This window comes from Ambystoma mexicanum, chromosome 1p (genome assembly GCF_040938575.1).
Source record: "Ambystoma mexicanum isolate Mex_15411 chromosome 1p, UKY_AmexF1_1, whole genome shotgun sequence".
Classification (NCBI taxonomy): domain Eukaryota; kingdom Metazoa; phylum Chordata; class Amphibia; order Caudata; family Ambystomatidae; genus Ambystoma; species Ambystoma mexicanum.
This window is the reverse complement of record NC_090921.1, coordinates 83,127,776-83,148,509: the sequence shown is the minus strand read 5'-3', so window position 1 is coordinate 83,148,509 and position 20,734 is coordinate 83,127,776. Positions and strand designations below refer to the sequence as shown.

General features: G+C 45.8%; 1 protein-coding gene across 2 annotated transcripts in view; it reads left to right on the top strand.

Moving 5' to 3' along the window:
* The window catches only part of KIF1C (kinesin family member 1C), a 1,865,342-nt gene that overhangs the window by 1,233,656 nt on the left and 610,952 nt on the right, over positions 1 to 20,734 (top strand). For both annotated transcript variants that reach the window (XM_069643618.1, XM_069643608.1), the window contains exon 15: positions 6,405 to 6,484. In XM_069643618.1, the coding sequence (XP_069499719.1) occupies positions 6,405 to 6,484 (80 nt within the window). The remainder of the gene's footprint in view (positions 1 to 6,404; positions 6,485 to 20,734) is intronic.

The window sequence follows — 20,734 nt, the reverse complement described above, 5'->3', positions numbered from 1 at the left end:
GTACACACCTTTACAAAACACTATTGCCTAGACACTCATTCTAGGTCTGATTCTCAGGTGGGACAAGCGGTACTAAGACATCTTTTTTCCACTGTTCCTTCTCACAACCCACCTCCAACTCCTGCTCGCTAGTCTATGCACAGCATGTGATTCTAAGCATATTAACAAGCATCAGAAGACATGCATTACTTACCGTAAAAGCATTTCTGATGATTGTATCTGCTTAGATTCACATGGACCCTTCCTGCCTCCCCGCTCGGGATGGAAGGAACATAGACTTCTTACTACTTTCTCTTTTCATGTACTCACTCACTATAGCCTTGGGCTCCCTCATGGCAGACAAAATACAATCGGAGGGACCTCGGCGCGTGAGGGATTTCTGGGTACTACACACGTCACGATAGGCATAGTGTTTTAGACAAGCCTATGCCGACGTCCCCTTTCAGTCCCTCGAAAGACAAGATGCAATACTCTGCGGTTACCACTGGATGTCAGACCATATGCACAGCATGTGAATCTAAGCAGATACAATATTCAGAAATGCTTTTATGGTAAGTAATGCATGTCATCACATTCCGCAAACAGCTCAAAACCCTTCTATTCAACTAACCCGTCTCATCAGCCACCCGTTCACCTTTTACCATATGTATGTAATGCTTACCGCTGTATTGTACTCTTGTACCAAGTATTGTATTTAACGTACTTATCTGCTGTATTGTAACCTTCTCCCAAGTGAGCATACTGTAACAGCGCCACGATGCCCACGGGCAGATGTGCGCTATACAAATTCAAATAAATAAAATAATATGTCAGCACTGATATTCTATATTCACCACATCTTCCCGTCAGGCATGTGGCTGGTATGAAGATCACGGGTGTGAGAGCCTAAATACAGTGGGTGGAGAAGATTGGGATACAAACTTTCAGTGATTTTATTTTGAGGAGGATACATTTATTTTGCTAAAGAGGGAGAAAGACCAGAGCAGGACCACCACGCTGCATGTGTTCATTTACTATAGGGAGCGGGATACTCTGATACAGTCACATAGGGAGGGCCCTCTGGTCTCCCGTCTATACAGCAGTTTGCAGTCGGATATCCCCTGGGGCGGGGATGCCTCCAGGCGGCCCAGGGAGGGGGACTTTGGGCAGAGAAATTGCAGAGGACACTGGAACTTTGTGATGTTGCAGACTCAAAGGGTCTCCTTGAACTCTAAGCTTAAACTGATTCATTTCAGCTTTATGCACCAGGGTTAACACAACCAGGCAAAGCTACATAAACACTTCCCGGGTACCCCTGATACATGCTTCAGATGTGGCTCCAGCCCGGCTGGTTTTCTGCACCTAGTCTGGGTCTGTCTGGTAATCTCTCGATACTGGGGGAGGTGGTGCCTGGGGTATCACTCATTGTCTGTGAAGAACTACAATTGGATCCTATGGTGGCGCTGTTGGGATGTACAAGACATTTGCCACGGGCTGTCCGAAGGCTTACTGGTCTTCTCTTGGTACTGGCCTGTTGGAGGTTGGCGATGTCATGGTGGAAGGGCCACCCGCCTAGCATGCAGGCTTGGATGAAGGATGTGGCATATTGCCATGTCTTGGAGACGGCCTTTATTTGCACTCTCCCTTTGCATGCTCGACAACCAGAGGTCTAGCCGCCATTTAATCAATGCTTGCTGAATGCTTGATAATGTGCTTGGACCAAGACTGCAACTGCTGCCTCCTTAGGTTGTAAAATGTGTTTGTGTTGCGTCTCATGAACACTCTAAAGCTGTTTTTGTTCCGGACTCCCTTGGAGTTGAATGTTATTGCAAAATTATTAAACAAATTTAGGGGAACAAAATGCATGCACACCAGACCCACTGGCACCAGTTTGTGGATTCGGACCAGACAGGCTGAACCCACTTCTAGGGTCCACACACACATGGCATGCACTAGCCTGAAAAAACAGCAGCTTTCATTGGTAAATGCATGACCATATTAGAGAAAGCTTTACTTGAGAAGGCTGGACTTGAGAAGGCAGAAAGGCCAAACAACAAAATGGCCGAAGAACAAGCGAAAAATCTCATGGCACGGCCATGTTAAGACACTAGCCACCTTTAGTAGCCAAATGCGGTAAACGCAAATCTGTATAGCCTGTCTTTAGGCACATGAAAAAGTAACCAAAAATCAATTTGTTAAAAGTGTAGGGTGATACAAAAGTATCCCTGTTGCAGTGCATTTAAAAATGCTGTGTGCAATATGAAGTTACCCAAAAGTACAAAACAAAAGGGAAACAGTTTCCCAGTACTGACAGTCTGAAGGACTAGCCCGTTTTCCCAATGACAAATGAGAAAAAGAGCCAGGGAAGTGCAGCTGAAGGCTTTGTTTTTCTGTAAATAATCAGTAGAGGGTCATAAACATCAGCAAAAAGTGTTGGGGTCCATAGAATATAGAGGGAAAGTTGCCTAAAAGAGAAATCTTTCCCAACAGCCAGTGTTAGGATTATTTTTCTTTTTGCAGATTTCCCATCCACATCAATAGGATCCCCAGCATTCCTGCTGACTGGTTTGAGAGTCTGACTCTTTTTTTGATAGTGGTGGTTTTCAAACCTCACATTTTCAATTAACTGCCCACCCTTAAGCTCAATTGTAGCATTTCTACCTCCCTTAAGAAGAGTCATTCTTTTAGCACAGTAAGCGAAGCCTAGACAGGCTAGTGGCAGTAGTAACTTTTATTTTGGCAGTAGTCTCTTTTATTTTGACCTTTTTGGGTGCACAGTGCAATTGTCTCCACCCCTTTATTTTTTAATGCATGACAGAATTTTGTGCATTAAGGGTGCTCAAAATGGCTGGCCGTTTAGTTTGAACCCTCCCTTTTTGCTTCACTATTTTGTCCTTCTTTTCATGGAAAGGGAGATATGGACATCCTCTTAACTGGCTCTAAGCAGAGCTTGTGAAGTAGGTGCCTGTGTGCTTAGAACAGGTCCAGGCTGGGTATGGGGCTGCATATAGCCCCAATACACATGGGCCGTGTGAGGTCATGGGTGTATCATGACTGAACAGCCACCCAGAATTGTGGCTTTAGCAGGACACCTTATATGTGGGATTGGATCTCTCCCAGTACAGGATTATTATGGATATGAGGTGTGGATCTGGAGCCCTTCTTTAGTAGATCACTGGAGTCGAGAATTGGATGTACAACAGGCTGCAAAGGAATACCGGAGTGCTGCTGGGATCACCATTTGAGAAGCCACTCATCACAAAGCACTGTTCTCTATTCGTGAAGGCAGACCTTCTACAGTGCCTCCCTCCCTCCCTTTAACAGGTGGACATAACTAGTTCAGAGTCTTGCATTGCCATGGTCCTTCTCCTAGAGGTCTCAAGTGGTGTAACTATTGATGGCATCCATGTTTTGAAGTTGGGACAACTCCTATTGTCTGGGTCTCATATGCCCGGTGCTGTGAAGCTTTCAGCACATCCTCGCAATGGGCCCTGGACATAGGCTGCTCTGCTGATTGCCTTTCTAGGAAGAAGAGCTTTGCTGGAACCCGAAGTCCTATGATCCTCTACATGCCTGCAGAACCTGTGAATGAGCACTGCAATTGCTCATCACATCTATTCTGGGGGTTCACCATTGTCATGGGAGTCATTGCATTGGTCTTTCTGCATCTTCAGCCAAGTCCAGCCTGGTGGTGATCCATTCCGTTAGATCGCTGACAGACCATAACCTCTGGACACATTTGTCATAGTTGGAATTCGAAGAACACTATGCACCCATGACCCCTGGACTTCCAACATTGTAACCTACGGTGAGAGCAGTTCACCCTAATGATTGTGACTTCTCTGGGGTGGTTTGACTTGCTTAGCATTTGAGAGGCTGGATTGCTTTTACTTGGATATTTTTCCACAGCCCTTTGGTGAAGGGAGGGACAAGTTGCATCCTAAATGGGAAAACAGGATGTCCACAGAGTTGTACCAAAACTCTCTCAATTGGTAACATAGGTTATCTTTCCCTCTTATTAGGAGATGGTCTGGTAGTTAGGAACAGTTAGGCCCAGCAGATACCCCTGAAAACCACTATGAACGCTCTTTATTATAATACTACACACAAGCGGCATGAAGTTTAAATACGTTCTAGGCAATATACACACGCTAGGCAGTATATTATAAAAAACAATGCTGGGCCTACGACAAGACCCTTCCTCGCCTAGAGCCACTGTCAGGATAACTACCTAGTGGCAGAATACCTTACACTTTATAATGCTAAAGGAGAGAAAAGATTCCTAGACACAGGTAAGATGAATGCTTGTAGTAATTAAATCGTAGCCAACATATTTGATTAACAACATTCTTTTCCTACCCCAAAGCTAGTATATCGGAACATTTCTAACAAAGAATTATTACCACACTTAACTAGTAGGTAAGGGAGAAACGGGATTGGAACACATGGGACGTCCATAATTGTAAAGTTATGAGAAACAAGGTAACACAACACTGATCCATAACGGATCTCCAGTGCACCCAAAAAATACATGAAGAAAACAAATGATTTGATTGTTAAATTATACACAATTTTACTCACTCATAAAATGCTTTTTAGTTTTTTATATATTCAGAAATAATTATAAAATTACTAGTACACTCTTAAAATATAAAGCTGTTTGTGTGGGGAAAGCTGGTGTGTTTCAAGAGTTCCAAAAAGGTGCCCATACAGAAGGGAACAAACTGAGCTTTCAGTGGTGCTGGACAAAAGCAGGATAATGAGCAACCAGCCAGAGGAGGGAACACCAGAGGCCACCACCAAAAAGAGTTGCAACCAATGATTCCAGAACCAGCAGGCCAGGAAACCTGGCTGCAGGGTTGAGGTCAAGGCTACTCCAGTCAATAGAAATCATGGGTGGGGGTAGGGTGCTTACCATCCCACTTTGCCCTGACACAGGGATCCCTAATGAAGAATTCAGAAAATATATCAGGTCCTCGAGACAGGTAATCTTAGCACTGGATATAGAATATTCAGTCCAAGTACAGCGGGAGAACGGGTGCCAACTTTAGGTAAGGGTCATTTGCTTGGAATCTCAGACTTTAAAGTGCTCAAATCGACAGCCCATCAAAGATTGCAACAACCAAGAGGAGCAGAAAGCAGTAGCCGGCCAGCAAGAAATGCTGCTGCAATGTAGGTAACAGCAGAAGGCAACCCAGGCCTTCCCAAAAGAGCTGAGGTGGGACAGCAGCAAGGCATGAGACCTAAAGCCAGGAGGACTCTCCACTTTAAGACATTCGGGCCAGAAGTTTTTTACATGGAGGTAGCACTGTAGTGGCCAGGAAATGAACAGACGGTCCAACCAGCTAGGAGGATGGCAGGAAGCTAGGGAAAATAACTAGATCTAATTCCACGAGCAGAGAAAAGCAGGGTGCAAAGGCCAAAGTGCAATGGTCCACCCATAATGTCCACAACAGGCTCCTTAGTAACAACCCATCTTCTTCATTAGTGTTCTAGGTACAGAGTCTTAGAAATTAGAAGTCTTTTTTAGTGGGTATTTTCCCTTTATCCTTTTCACTAGTGCCCGAGCTCATGGACGTGCAGTAGCGCTGTCGACTTATTTCTTTATCACCCGGAGAAAGTGACATTTTTTGCACACTTTCTTGGGCCTGCTGAAACACCTTTTCCATGGGCGTTCTAAATGACTCACATTCCTCCTTTGAGGATGATGCTGTGGGGAATTCGGGCTTAGCGATCGAATAAAACTGAACAATTAGGCTGTTACAGACTGAAAATGTAGAGCGGGGGGTGTCCCCCATACCCTGCCGTTCCTTATGTTCGCCATGTATTAGCCTTGGGAGGTTGCAGGGGTGTCCCCCCGCTTCCTTAATATTGGAGGCAGGGGACTGAAAAAAGAAAAAGGGAGCCTGTGGCGTCAGATCCGGCCTCTGTTGGAGGGACGGATCTGACGCAGCAGGGCCGAAGTGCACCAGGCGCGAGTAAAGAGGCAAGTAGGGAGCGGGATGCTGGGCCGGTTGGTTTGAGCGCATTTGATCATTTGAGAAGTGATCGCATGCAGGCTGTTTTTTTTCAAACAGTTTGCCACAATCACTTCTCACACGATCAACACCCCCAAACCGATTCTCCTATGGTTGAATTATCTCACGAAACTGTGGTGAAAAGATGTGCCAATGTGGGTTTATTTCCGGTGTCAACATAGGTTCAGGAATGCACTCTTGGATATTGCCGACTACTTGGGGGCATTAAAATATCTGTTGCCAGGTTTTATTTACAGAAGATGGCATTTAAGTTAATAACTGCTTAACTTCTCTGTTACCCATGTGTGTTTGCTGCATTACTGTTTACCATTTTGTTTGTCTGTAAAGGGTTATTTGAAAAACGCCTTGTTTCGTTTCTTGTTTAAAAGTTTGCCTCTAATTTTCTAGGAAACCGAAAAAATTATTGCCGAACTGAATGAAACATGGGAGGAAAAACTGCGTAAAACTGAAGCTATTCGAATGGATAGGTGAGTGCGTTATTGAAATCTCTTTCGAGGGGGTAATACACCAAACATTTATGTTAAATGTTGTTAGTGCATGTTCTTCAGCATGGCGTCTGGCATGGGTTCACATGCTCATGAATATTCCCCGTCAGGCTGGGAATCCTCGGTAGAAGAAAAAACAGTTTCAGTTTCATTTCTGAACTGTCTTTCTCCTATAAACCAATCACTGAGCTTGAGGTCATACTGCCCCCAGCCATTGACTGCCCTCTACCTAAGCCCTTCCCCAGGCAGCCATCTTCAGATTTTTACTGCACGTTCAAGTGTTGGTAGTCCTTGCGTTTCGCTCTCTGTGCTTTTCTGCGGTTTTTCACTTTTTGATAGGAAAACTTTTTTTTCGTTCTTTCGAGCCTGTGTGCTCCTTCAGTTATCGTTCCGATTAACGGTGACTCGTTTTTTGGCATCTTTCACGCCCCTCAAGGGCTAAAATCGTCAAGTGTTCTTTGCTCTGGCTGCGGTTTTCAGAATGTGTTCACGGACGACAAGCATTCCCAGTGCCTGTATTGCCTACACCTGACGCATAAAGAAGATTGTGAGATCTGCTGTGGCATCACCAAGCGCACAATGAAGGATCGATCGCACGGTTGGCGACGTGGCTCAAGGCCAGAGCCTCTACCCCGGGTGGTTCACAGGGGCATGCCTCTACCGGATCCAGCCAACCTGAGCGAGCTTGTACGTCCTTTGAGGGTGCTCCATCCGTGGGGCCCAACCAAGGCCAAGCTGCGGGTCCCGTTACGTTCACGGTGCGTTTGTCATCTGCCTCGGCATTGATCTCCAGCTAACGCTTCAGCTCTTCGTCCAAGAGGAAGTCAGCTACCCCGGGGAAGCTGCGGGAGATGCCGTAAAAGGCGAAGCAGGACAAGGAGTCTGAGCTGCCCGTGAAGAAGGTCAAGCAGGACAAGGTGTCCGACCTGGCCATGAAGGATAAGGCCAAACAGGACAAGGTGTCTGACCCGTCCTTGAAAGAGAAGGCCAAGCAGGACAAGGGATCCGGCCTGCCAGGTGCACCAGGCCAAATAGCCCTCCATCAAGTTGGTGATGGCCTCCCTCTTGCCAGGGTACCCCGACGACAGCCGGAGTGACTCTTCCATGCCGGTTGAGAAGACTCTGGGGAAGAGAATGCCGGACCTCAGCCCGAGACCAAACCCCTCAGGACCCGAACAGAGGGGTGGGGGGGGGGGGTCGTAGAAGAACTGTTTGTCCGACGAGGAGTAGATACTTTCCGTCCACACTAATCCGGGTGATGACGTGGAAAACGTCGGGACAACACCCGCTGGGGGCGACGACGACTGTGACACTGTCCACGGGGATGACGACTTAGGCGCTGAGCCCAGCGGCCCCTCTCCCCAGGTGCCTGCTAAAGACCTTTCGCAGGACATCCTCTCGACCCGCCACACGCTGGTGTTGGAGATTCAGAGGAGGTTGCCATGGTGCCACTAGCGGCACCGATGCCGTTGACACCGGGGGAACCTCCGGCAAAGAAGAGGAGACATACACCTCCTTTCCAGCCGTTGCTATCCCCTAACCCCCCAGGGGGACGGAATCGGACACAGTGACAACGGGTCCAGATGAGGCGTGCGGATTGGGAGACCCTTCCCATCGCCACAGCCAAGAGCTTCTCCACAAGACGAAGTGGCATCCTTCCATTCCACATGATCGCCCGTGCATCACAGCTTTTCCAGCTCACCCCGGAGGAGGAGGGCTTCTTGTATCAGCGCCGGGAGGTGAAGAGGAAGACCTCCAAGCGAGATTGAACCGGCCAGGGCGTCAGGCCCTCACTCATGCACTCCGGTGGGATGGCGACTGGCGAACTTAGTCAGCGCGTGGGAGACCATCGTCACCGATCGTTTGGTGCTGGACGCTCTCGCCCACGGACACTCCTTCGAATTTCAACGGAAGTGTCCTCGAATATCACTGGTGGCCCAGCAGGAACAACACGTCCCTCAGCTGCTGCTAGAGGTCCGGGCCATGTTGAGAAAAGGCCCGATAGAGCTGGTCCTCCGGAGTTTACTCCAGATACTTTCTCGTAAGAAAGAAGACCGGGTGCTGGAGGCCCGTTCTCGACCTATGACGAGTCAACAAGTACATAAAGTCCCAGAAGTTCAGGATGGTCACACTGCAGCACGTGCTTGGCTAGCTGGCGCATGGATACTTTGTCATCAGATCTAGAGGACGCGTACTTCCCCGTCCCCATACACAGAAGGCATTGCAAGTTCCTGCGCTTTGTGGTCCAAGGGCAGCATTACCAGTTCAAGGCCCTTCCTTTCGGACTGAAGTCGGCGCCCAGGGTCTTCACCAAGTGCCTGGCGCCGGTGGCGGCCCATCTGCGACTTCAGGGGATTCACGTTTACCATTACCTGGACGACTGGCTCATCCAGGCTGAGTCAAAGGACATTGCTGTCAATCACATGCGAGAACCGTCCAACTGTTGATCGCCATGGTGAAGACCATCAAGTCGCTACTCGGCATGTTGTTGTCATAAGTATACCTGATTCGGCTCTGCAGGTTGCGGGTGAATCCGCTCCAGGAGTTCCTCGACGTCCACTGGGTCCAGGTGTCCAGAGGCTTCCAGGACAGGATTGCGCTCTACGAGGAGTTCCGTCGAGCGATAAGGTGGTGGGGGATGTGCTCCAACATCGCTGGAGGCACAGACTTCCAGAGCCCCCGTACCAGCAGATGTTCACAACGGACGCTTCTCTTGAGTGATGGGGAGCCCACACCAGAGGTCTTAACACCAGAGGCCTGTGGCTACCGGAGGAGAAGACTCTACCCATCAATGTACTCGAACCGTGGGCAGTGTTTTGGGCCCTCAAGTCGTTCCTTCATCCCTCAAGGACAAGGTGGGGAGGGTCTTTACGACAATGCCACCACAATGTTTTACATCCGGAAGCAGGGGGCCACCAGATCCCCGGCGCTGGGCCGTCGTCCAGGGGGATGTTCCTCTTCCCGTTTCACCTGGCAGAAGTGAAGAACAATTGCCGACTCTCATCAGGGAGCTGCACTCTTGCCACGAGTGGGAGCTTCATCAGGATCAAGTGGACAACCTTTTCTTCAAATGGGGCAGTCCCCAGATTAATCGGTTTGCAACATCGACAAACACCAAGTGCCAGAGGTTCACCAGCAGGTTTCCCCAGCTGGAGAGCATGTGGGACGCATTATCCTTCCCTTGGGAAGGCCTGTTTCTGTACGCGTTCCGCCTGTTGCCGTTGCTATTACGAGTCGTCAGTCAACTCAGACGGTACTGGTGCAGGATAATCCTCGTCGCCCCAGCGTGGCAGATCTGGTACCCGGACCTTCTCAGCATGTCAACGTCACCGCCAGTCAAGCTGCCAGTGGTCGCAGACCTCCTTGCCAGGGAAGGAGGCGCAATTCTGCACAACGACCCAGGATCGTTGAACATGGCTCCTGCAGCATTAGAGCCCGGTGGACTGCAGGGAGGTGCTCACTAATGCCAGGGCATCAGCATGGGAAATGCTACGGGCACAAATGGAAGCGTTTCGCGATTTAGTGCCGATCGCAGAAGATCAACCCTCTACGGGTCACGGCCCCTCAAGTACTTCCGTATTTACTGTCGGCTAAATCGGAGCTGGCTCACGCCTCCATCAAGGTACATTTGGCGGCTATCTCGCGCTTTACCAGGTCTCTGGGATGGTAGTCACTGTGGTTGCACTGTCTTGTCAAGGAATTAATCAAGGGACTGTTCATCTCATTCCCGCCGGTGAAGGACCAGCCCCAGCGTGGGAACTCAACGTGGTGCTGACTAGGCTCATGGGGGCCCCATTCATCCTTTGCAGTCAGCTCCGCTCAAGTTTATGTCGTAGAAGACAGCTTTCCTCATGGCCATCACCTCTGCAAGAAGAGTAGGTGAGATTCAGGCCCTGTCCTGCAAGCAACCGTACTTGACTTTCCACAACAGGGTGGTGCTGCGGACGCACCCCTCCTTTATGCCCAAGGTTCCGTCGGAATTGCATCTCAATGAGCCCATGGTGTTACCTGTGTTTTTTCCTACACCTTTGTTGCCGGCTGAGAGGACTTTGCACTCGCTGGATGTGGCTCAAGCGCTGAAGTTAAATAACTAGAGAGAGTTTCCGGAAAACTTCTCAGCTTTTTGTGAACTTTGGTCCTGTGAACCAAGGGAAGGCCCTGTTCAAGGCTTCCATCTTCAGGTGGCTCTCCGGCTGTATCACTCATTGTCACGGGTTGGCAAACCGACTGCTGCCTGGCCGTCCAAGAGCCAATTCTACCAGAGTGATCACCAGAGTGATCGCTGCTACGACAGCGTTCCTGTCTGGTGTGCCCCTGCTGGACATCTGCAGGGCTTCTACGTGGAGGTTGACGCACACCTTCACGAAATTCTATTGCGTCGACAGGGATTCCAGGGAAGAGTCCAGAGTCGGCCAAGCAGTGCTGCGCAAACTGTTTGCTTGAAGGTGAAGGAGAGAAGAGTAATTTTGTTGTTGTTTTGTGTAACATTTTGTTCATACAAACTTTTTTATTACATCTCAACGTATGTCACTCAACTTCTTTCAAATTGAGTACATTTCACAACTGTTCACTACCCCCCTTCATCCAAGACTCCATCTTGTTTCGCAAGTTCGCAATTAAGCAGCTGTTAGAATCTTGTTCATGAACTCAACTACTGCACAAATTAAATTAACGTTGTTACCAGCAAGCATCGTAAACCGTCATTCCTTCATGGTTCTATTTAGGGGGGTGAATTTGCTAAGAAAAAGACCTTTGCACCTTTTAGTTCAAAGCATTCAATGATCAAGTGTTTAGATGATTCAACCACAACATTGCAAAATCTACATAAGTTGTTTTGAATTTCTTTGTCCCGTTTTAACATCATCATCTCCTTTGTTTTATATAGGTTGAGTTGTAACCTCAAAAACTGGTCTCGATGATAACATGAAGATTTTTTTTTTTAGCTATTTCGGTAGCTGATCGATGCCGATTGCAGCAGGCCCATTGTTCAGTGACAAAACTAAGTTAAGTTTCTCGCTATTTTGGATTCAATTCCAAATCTTTAGCTTTTTCTTTGCTATTTGTTGGTGGATCAATACTGTTTCTGTCTTAATATCGGCATGATTAGGAATACTTCCAATTTTGTCTGCCCAAATCTTTGAGAATCTAGAATGATACTTAGGAGTCGGTTGAATTAGGTACATTTTCCTTAGCGCCGCTTTATAGATCTCCAAAGGACCGTTCCCTGTATTGTTTCTAGACACAATTCATACCAAATTGCTATTGCTAACGTTAGAAAGTGATGTAAGCACTTTTCAACAAAAGAGATCCTCTAGGTACAACCAGATGTCTTGACTCGGGTTCCAACCGGCTTCAGTCCCAAAAGTGATAGTTGGGACAAAGTTTTGTAAGTAAAATGTAAAAATCGGTATTAGGGTAAATTTCCCATAATCAGCATGTAATTTTGCTCCTTGTTAAGACAGCATACGCATTCAACTTATCAAATCTTGAAACCAGTCCCATTCACGAATGGATTTATTAAAAAGGACTCTTAGATATCGTATTGATGACGTGGTCTCTATGCATTCTCCGGCAACTGTCCATCTGAAGTTTTTCTCTTTTCCCCAACTTTGGTCCAAAAGTCACAATTTTTGTCTTGCTTGCATTTATTTCAAGGTCATTATGGTAAAGACAAACTTGAAGTTGGTTTAAAAGTCTTTGCAGACAGATCTGGGTTGTGTCTGTCAACACAAGCTCATCCGCATAAATGGCCCAGCTAATCTGCTGAGCATTTATTTTGGGTGGAAATGACTTAGTTTCTTTCAGGGCTGTTAATACAAGATGTCCAAACATTAATTTGGACATCTTGTACTTCAATGCACTGCCATCACTGAAAGAAGCAGCTCTGCCGGACAGGACCAGTTCATTAGTTTCCTCCACAGCAAATCGCGATTGCCATCAAAAACTTGCCACAAATGCGAGGAACGGCTTTTTTGTCTCTTTCAAGGCCTCCAATTTTAGTATATTCAGCAAAATTAGATTAACTTCTGTGCCTACCACCTTGGTAAAGCCTGTTTGGCGGCAATCTATGATCCCAGCATTTGTTGCCCACATTTTCAGTTTTCTTTGCAGGAACGCTACAAAGATCTCCACAATGGTGTCAAGTAGGGCGATCGGGCGATAGTTGGATGGATCGTCCCGATTGCCCTTCTTGAAGATTGGTACTTCTACCGCAGTAGACCATGATTGACAAAGTTCCTTCAATGTTCTTTCCGAAGAGCACTTCTATGAATTGAGACCAACTCTTTATTCGCTTTTAGCATTATGTTCGTAAGGCCATCAGGTCCCATGGCCCTTGATTTATTTAGATTTTGAATTGCTAGTGAGATGTCCTCCAGTGACTCGCAGACGTTTCACACTGGCGTGGCACACTAATTCAGCCTTTGGAACAGCAGTAGGTGGCTTTTTAAATAGTGCTCCAAAGTGCATCTCCCAACCCTCAGAGGTAACCCCATTTGCCATCATTGCTTTTTGGTTCAGTGATCCTTGATTTAATATCACCCATATCGGTCTTGTGTTGTGCTTCGTGATAAGTCGCAAAATCTCTTCAGCTCTTTCTTGATCGCAAATTTGCGTGAAGGATTTCAGTTAATTCCGATATATCTTGGCAAACAATGTTTTATTAGGATTTTAATGTCTTCATGAAGATTCGTTTTTTTTTCCGCCATCGCATTATAAGTGTGTTTATTCATTTGAGATGTGATTTTCTTTCCATGTTTCTTAACTTTGAATTGAAGGAGCAGAGGGGCGTAATTTATTTGACTGGTTGGACACATCACATTTGACGAGATGGTAGTACTTAAGATGTTGCTCTGTGACTTTTTGATCCGTAATCTGTTTGCACCGTGGTTGATCGCTAACATCCTAGAGTGTTTTATGGATGGAGACTCGCAGAGCATGTGCCATGTTAGATTAAGCACATCGTGGTCGCTTCTAGTAAGATATTTAGCTGGTCGATTTTGCATAGCAAGTTCCTTGTCGTCCAAATAAAGTCAAGGGTTTTGTGACTCTGGTTCCGATTCCAGGTATGATTTGCTGGAATATCACCCCTAACATTCCCATTTAATATTTCACAGGTCCTCATTTCATGTTCTGATTTCCATCGTTGTCCTCGACTTGATTGCTGCATCTGCTGGCTTGAAATGCAACTAGGTGGTGGGCTGTCGTTATCAAAGCAGGAAAAGTTCAGGTCTCCACAAATGATGATGATTGGATCTATAAAGTCAATAATACAGTCGTCAATCATCAATGTTACTGATTTTATGTAATTGTTTGAAGATATCATCGCCGGATTCCAATATGTATTTATTACAAGGATCTGTTTAGTCATATTAGGGTCTTCTTGCCTGGATTGCAATGTTTGCACAAATAAGTTTGGATTTACCGTTTTTTATCACTTCCCACAAGTTATTAATATTTAGCATCGTCACTAAACCAGAATAGGGACGGCCTGTGAGATTTTTCCCAGCAGGATTTAAAAGGATTAATTAGCCATCTCTAATTGGTACTTCTCGTAACCACATTTCATGACAACAAATCACAGTGTTGTTTTCAAGTGTGAGGGATGATTCATTGAATAAGTGCATAAATCCTCACGTGTTCCAGGAGATAAGAGAACACAGATCTTCTTTCTAATTTGTTGGTAGCGAATGCCAATTATTTTGCCCAGTAGGGGCATTGGCCACCCTATCTTTTTGAGTGGCATGATAATCAGCAAGGTTTTTCACCGGCAGCTTAGTTTTTATCAGATTCCTCAGGGTGGTACGTCCGTGTTCATTTGAAACTTGATTATCAGATTCTTGGTTAGAACTCTCTTCACAATTATCTCTATCGTCCTTTACTATTGACATGTGCCACCCGGGAATACTGTGTGGGAGCAATCCATGTTTGCTGTTGCACAACAGGGGGCATCAGGTGTGATGTTGGGTTAGCAAAAACAAAGAGGTGATGGCTGGAAGGTTTAGACTGAATCTTAACCACTGGCATTGCTCGGGGCAACCCTCCAGACCATCGTTCTTCGCCTGCCAAGCCATTACAGAAGGGGAAAGACCATATGCAAATCAGGCTTAGCCCCACCCCTTTCTGTTTTGCCTGATGTTGGGTCAGGGCATGGATAGGGTGACCAATTCCATGCCCCCCCCCCCCCCCCATCAACCCCCTCCGGGAGGAATGCATGGGAGTCTTGGGCATGGTCTGTCTCATACTGTCCGATGATGTAACAGTGTCTTTTGGTGGGTCAGCGGACCAGGGACTACCGCCATGATTCCCCTCCCCACCCCCCACGTATTAACCGCAGGTACCGAAGCAGACTGAAACTCTAATCGACTCTTTGGGTGGTGCTCCGCACCCGGGAACAGCTTTTAAAGGGTGGAGTTTCGATTTAAATCACCGTAGCTGCAGCTCCTATCGTCTCGAATCACTCAGGAGACTGAAGCAGACTGAAACTCTGCTCGAAACTCCGGAGGTAAGAGTAATTGCTTCTATTGAGCCTTGCCACCTCCCGTGGTTGTGCATGTATGTACTGCTATGTATTCTTTATTCATGAGCATGTGAATCCATGCCAGACCCCATGCTGGAGAAGGAACAAGTTACTTAACTGTTACTGTTGTTCTCCACCATGGGTCTGGCATTGATTCACATGCAAACCCTCCCGCCTAACCCTCTGCTGCTCTTTTGTTGGTCATACTGCCTCTTTACGTGCTACCAAATCTAAAGATGGCTGCCTGAGGAGGGACTTGGGTAGAGGGCAGTCATTGGCTGGGGGCAATATTACCCAGAGCTCAGCGATTGGTTTATAGGAGAAAGGCAGTTCAGAAACGAAACTGAAACAGTTTTTTCTTTTACCAAGGATTTCCAGTCTGACGACAGGGAATATTCATGAGCATGTGAAACCATGCCAGACCCATGCTGGAGAACAACAGTTATAGGTAAGTAACTTGTTCCTTCTGTTAAACGTTTCACTAACTGACACTATCAGTTTAAGCAATCACATTATATGTTTTAGAAGCCAGGTATGTCAAAATGCACAGACATACTGTTTCTCGCATTACTTTACCTTGCACTCTTGCTATTCAAACATTGAGTTAGACAATAGTCTGTGACTAAAAGCCTACTTCTCTGCAGGAGTACAGTGGCGAGTAGTGGCTAAACTGCCTACTCTGCAAACACACTACTACTTAAACATCTGTGATTTCAATCATAAAGGTAAAACGGGCACAGCCTGTCTCTTTTCGGTCCTTCATCTCTTTTGGTTGCAAAGGCCGAGGGCAGGTTCTATCTTCAGGCGAAGTGTGAGCTGATAATAGTAGCAACACAAACAGTTTTAGTGCATGGTTCCAAATCTAAGAATATCCAAAAGAGGCTTTATAAAAATATAGGAACTTTTAGTAATGCAATCATGCACACAACTATTTAAAAAACTACCGACCCACCCCTGTAAAAGAAATGCAGTGAATGCTGTGCTTGGGAATAACGGGCACTCTTGAGTTAATGGGCAGAGGTGCTCTGGCAAAAGATTTCTGCAACAGTGTCAATGTTCAAGGATATGTATTTTAAAAAGGTAGAGATGGGAGCTTGAGTCAATGTGATCCTTTAAGGCAGACCAGGGTGACTGTGCTTCTTCAAATACCCTATGGTCTTGTCTTGTCAACATCAGTGTTGAACTAGGCTTTTCTGCCATTGAACCAATATTGGGGGTTTTCAGCAGCAGGCTGGTGTTGAGTTAGGTAGTGGCAGCATCCTGTCTAACTATGCAGTGCTGTCTGCTTGCAGGTAGGCTCTGGGGATGGCACATGTCAGTTCAGTGGCACTGGAAGAATAGGCATCCTCTGGTGTCGAGAACTGGAGGCTGACTGTCAATGAGCGTGCTTGTTTGGATAGGCACGTCTGCTAGAAGCTCAAAGAAGTGGATGAACAGGCGACAGAGTCGAGTTGGAGACGCTAGACTTCAGTGGCTCTCTGAAAAGCAGTGGTGGTCAAGAGTCAGGTTGGAGAGAACTTTGGTTCTGTGCTGCTGCTTGAACAGCTTAGTGTACATACCAGCATCAATGTGGTTTGCAGATGCAAGGAGAGTTGAGGAGGAGGTGAGCCTGCTTTCGTGGTTCTGTGGTTGCTGCGAAACCCTGTCCGGGTCAAGGGGAGCCCTTTTCTGCTCTTCTCAGCCAGGAAGGGTTATAGAGCACACTTGCAGGGTCCTGTCATCTCCAGTAAGCAGGTGCTTGGGTGCCAGTGTATGTTGCAGAGGCTTTCTCCTCAGCAGAGTCATCCCAACTGCACCTTTGGGATGATAAGGAGTAGAGCTTCCCTCCCAATAGAGATCCAGTGAATCCTCCTTTAGATTCCAAGGATTCATCAAAGAAAACTGGGTGCATCCTTCGTTTTAAAGGCAAAATGTCATAGAGAATTGGTTCAAAGCAAGTCTGCTGTAAAGGGTCCAATCCAGGTAAATGCGATTACCTTCTGATTTTATATTTGAAAAAGAGAAAGTTCCCAGTTAGGGAACTCACATCCCTGCACACTATCAAGTCTGTTTAGAACCGACAAATAACTTTGATAGTATTAGTAAGCTTAAATATACAAGTAGCAATGCAATTTCTGATAAATGTTGTTTAGCAAAACCAATTATAAATTCAACAAATGACAATTTCCTTGTTTATCACAAGATCTTTTATTCATGATGTTGGAAGAAGCCCAACGCGTTTTTCGATTTTAGTACTCTTCATCAAGGGCAAAAGAAATTCGCTAAAAAGGATACACACTATTTCAGTATAATTCTCATAATTAGAAAAATTACATTTCCATCTTTAAATCTCATAGTACATCTGAATATCATATTCATTAAGCACAATTCATAAAGTAAAAGAATAGTCAACAAGGTCCAATTAGGATCTAAAGATATACATAGGTGATTTGTACTCCCAACCTTGAGACTAGCCAGAACATTCACGTTCAAGAGAAACCAATGACATGCCTTATTACTTTTTATACACACAAACATTTCTCAACAAGGTCTAACTTATATTTCTCACAATACTCCATTTTCTTCAAAGATTATGCCTGTGTGCCGTTTCGTAATATATAACTCGGTAGAAATTAAAAAGTTGACCTTGTGATCAGTACATCTTTTCTTGGCAATCAGCAGGTAATTATATCAGATAGACTGCTCATCATCCAATTAGTTGTTGTGCTCTTTTAACTACACTGCAAATAATCAGGTAAACCATTTTGGTTGCTAGTGTGTAAGTAATTGTCTTGTGAGAGTGATAAGATATTGCAAATGATCTTACCAACTATTTGGTCGTAATTTCAAAAAAATGGGTGATGACATGTCCATGTGACGTCATACCCGCGTGACGTCTAAAATGGTGAGCTCACTCCTCTGTCCGCAAAGCTGTGCATACCATGGCCGGTTTATCGCTTAATCTATGTAAGAGGGGAAAGTTGGAGCACCAATTACATCATTGGTTACCTACTTCTAGTTGGGTTCAAATAAATCTTCACAAGATGAATATAAAAAGGACTTACTAATATGGCATTAAGAAATAGTGCCCGATGCGGTTCTGTTTGGTGCAATGTTTATGTTGCATATAGAGCGCAGATCAGCTGTAGATGAGCCTTACAGAGCTTTCAACCTTCAAAGGTGGAATCTGGTAAAGTGAAAGAAAGCATTGAAAAAATAGAGGGGTGTGTAATAAGGCTAATGTGCATGGTACAATGGCCGTGCAGCAGGACCTTCATCAAAAAAACGTACTTCTGTATAATGAATTTCTACTAGGTATCCATTCAGGAGGAATCAGCGTTCCGGCGGAGTGGAAGGCAACCCGAAGCGACTGAAACCGACCTGACTGTTTGGTCCTGTTTATATATGGAAACCTGCGGCGACGTCACGGTCGCGCATGCGCGAGTGACCTCACATATGTAACACGGAACATGTGCAGCGTTTATTAAACCGTCTTTATTCAAGATCGGTTCCATTGCTGTTACCCAGATAATGCTGTCTTCAAAATGTTATTAATATTGAGACAAATGGTACAGATAAGTTAGACCTAGATGGAAACAAAACATATGATTTAATGTGGCGCATGCACGCATAATGTGAAGAGAGAAGTATAAGAAAGGTTAATGTGCTGTTACTGGGCAAAATGATGATCTAAACATGGGGCGCCATTAGTCCCATATATGGTATAGAGCCAAGTAGTGAAGTAAGTATAATTAATGGCGTAATACTGATTAATTGTTTGCAATCATGGCTAGACTGCAGATTCTCATATAGTAGAAAGGAGATTCCGATTGGAGCGCATAAGTTGCTCCCTATGGTTAATTTGAAAAATACAATTGGGGACCTTCAAAAGCAAATATTAGGACAGTACTAATAAATCCATGCCAGTTAAGAGTGTATTAGATGTCAGATGTGACTCGACTGATAAGTAGGATAGGTAATGGCTCATTTAAAATGTGTAGGCTAAGCTTTGGCTGATAAAAACATTGTACATACTCTACCTAATGATCAATAGATTTATAAATGCCTAACTTGTAAAATAGCCCAAAAAGCACAGATTGTTTGGTTGTTTGGGTTTGAATACTTCTATACCTATGGTCGGATGTAGTCTCATACTGTTTTTAGGTGTCTGAAAGAATCTTACAATCGAACATGAACTAGAGTACAAATATCTCATCCTCATTGTTACTGTCCTATCCTGGGATCACAATCTTAAACAGATTATTTCAAAATAGAGACTCCAACACAAATGTTTGTACTACTCAATAGCAAGGATTTGTAATGTCGGTAGACCATGTTTTTGAGAGAGGTAAAGAGGAACAGGTGGTATGACCAAGTCTGTCTAACTTTTCAGCACAATTCTTTGGAGGATTCGCTTTAGCAGTATTATAGGAAGGGAGTAGATAGTCTTCAATTAGACGTAGGGGTGTCATAGCACACCCACTGGATCCCTCAAGGAACAATAAAGCCACCAGATGCGTAACAAATAAAGAATGCACACTTAAACTTCTCTACAGGTGGCACCGAACCCACGCCTGCATCACTTTACAAGCTTGTTGAAGCCAGAGTGCTGGAGACAGTGTGGTGCGCAGGGGACATACCTCCACATGTGGTGGGACTGCCCAATAGCCGGAAAGTTCTGGGAGGAGGTGCTCCAGACCATCTAAACAATCGCGCACCGCAAACTACCATTGAACCTAGAGGTGATCCTACTGGGAGCCCCAGTAGCAGACAGCTACCCAAGGAATGGTCTGAACAGCGAGACTGGTGACCCAGCTCCTCCTGTCAGCGATAATCATCATAGCCCGGAAATGGAAATTACGTGAGGCCCCCTAATGACACCATGGTGGTTAAAAGTCTGGGACATCTTGGTGGCAGAGAAGATCACAGCGGCGAAAGGAGCTCTACATCGCTTCAGACTGTTGGTTTCCCGTGCTGGAATACGACTGGGAATCCCCGGCACTCCCCTTTCAAACCAAAGCTGGCAGAGCGGACCTTACAAGCCTAGTGTCGGAAAAGCTTGAACCGCAGACCTATTGGGAGGGAGGGGGGTTGCGTTAAGGGGAATGGGAGGGGCTGTGGTAATGATGTCGAACTGTACATACTGTTTTATCACAAATTTCTTTAACCTTTCCGTTGCAGCCGACTTTAAATAAAGTTGTTAAAAAAAAAAAAAGGTCCCAAGTTCAGGATGGCACGTTGCAGCAAGTGCTCGGCCAACTGGAGGAAGTGGATTTCATGACAACTCTCGATCTGGAAGATGCCTTCTTACATGTCCTCATTCACCCAAAGCATCGGAAATTCCTGTGCTTTGTACTTCTAGGGCGTCACTCTCAGTTCAAGGCACTACCCTTCGGCCTGACGTCAGCAGCAAGGGTATTCACGAAGTGCTTGGCCCCAGTAGCAGCGTATCCATATCTCAAGGGCATACACGTTTACCCTTGCCTGGACGACTGGCTCATCCAGTCACCTTCCCAGAGCCTAGCAACACAACACACACAGAGGACCATACACCTGCTAACAAAGCTCGAATTCTTTATCAATTATCCGAAATCATGCATACCACCATCACAGGACATTCTGTTTCTAGGGTCCTGTCTCGACACTGTGGCATCTCTAGCTTTTCCCTCGGAGGACCAAGTGCTGGCCATCCTGGGGAAGGTGCATAGTCTATCCACCATCAGGTCAGCAACCAT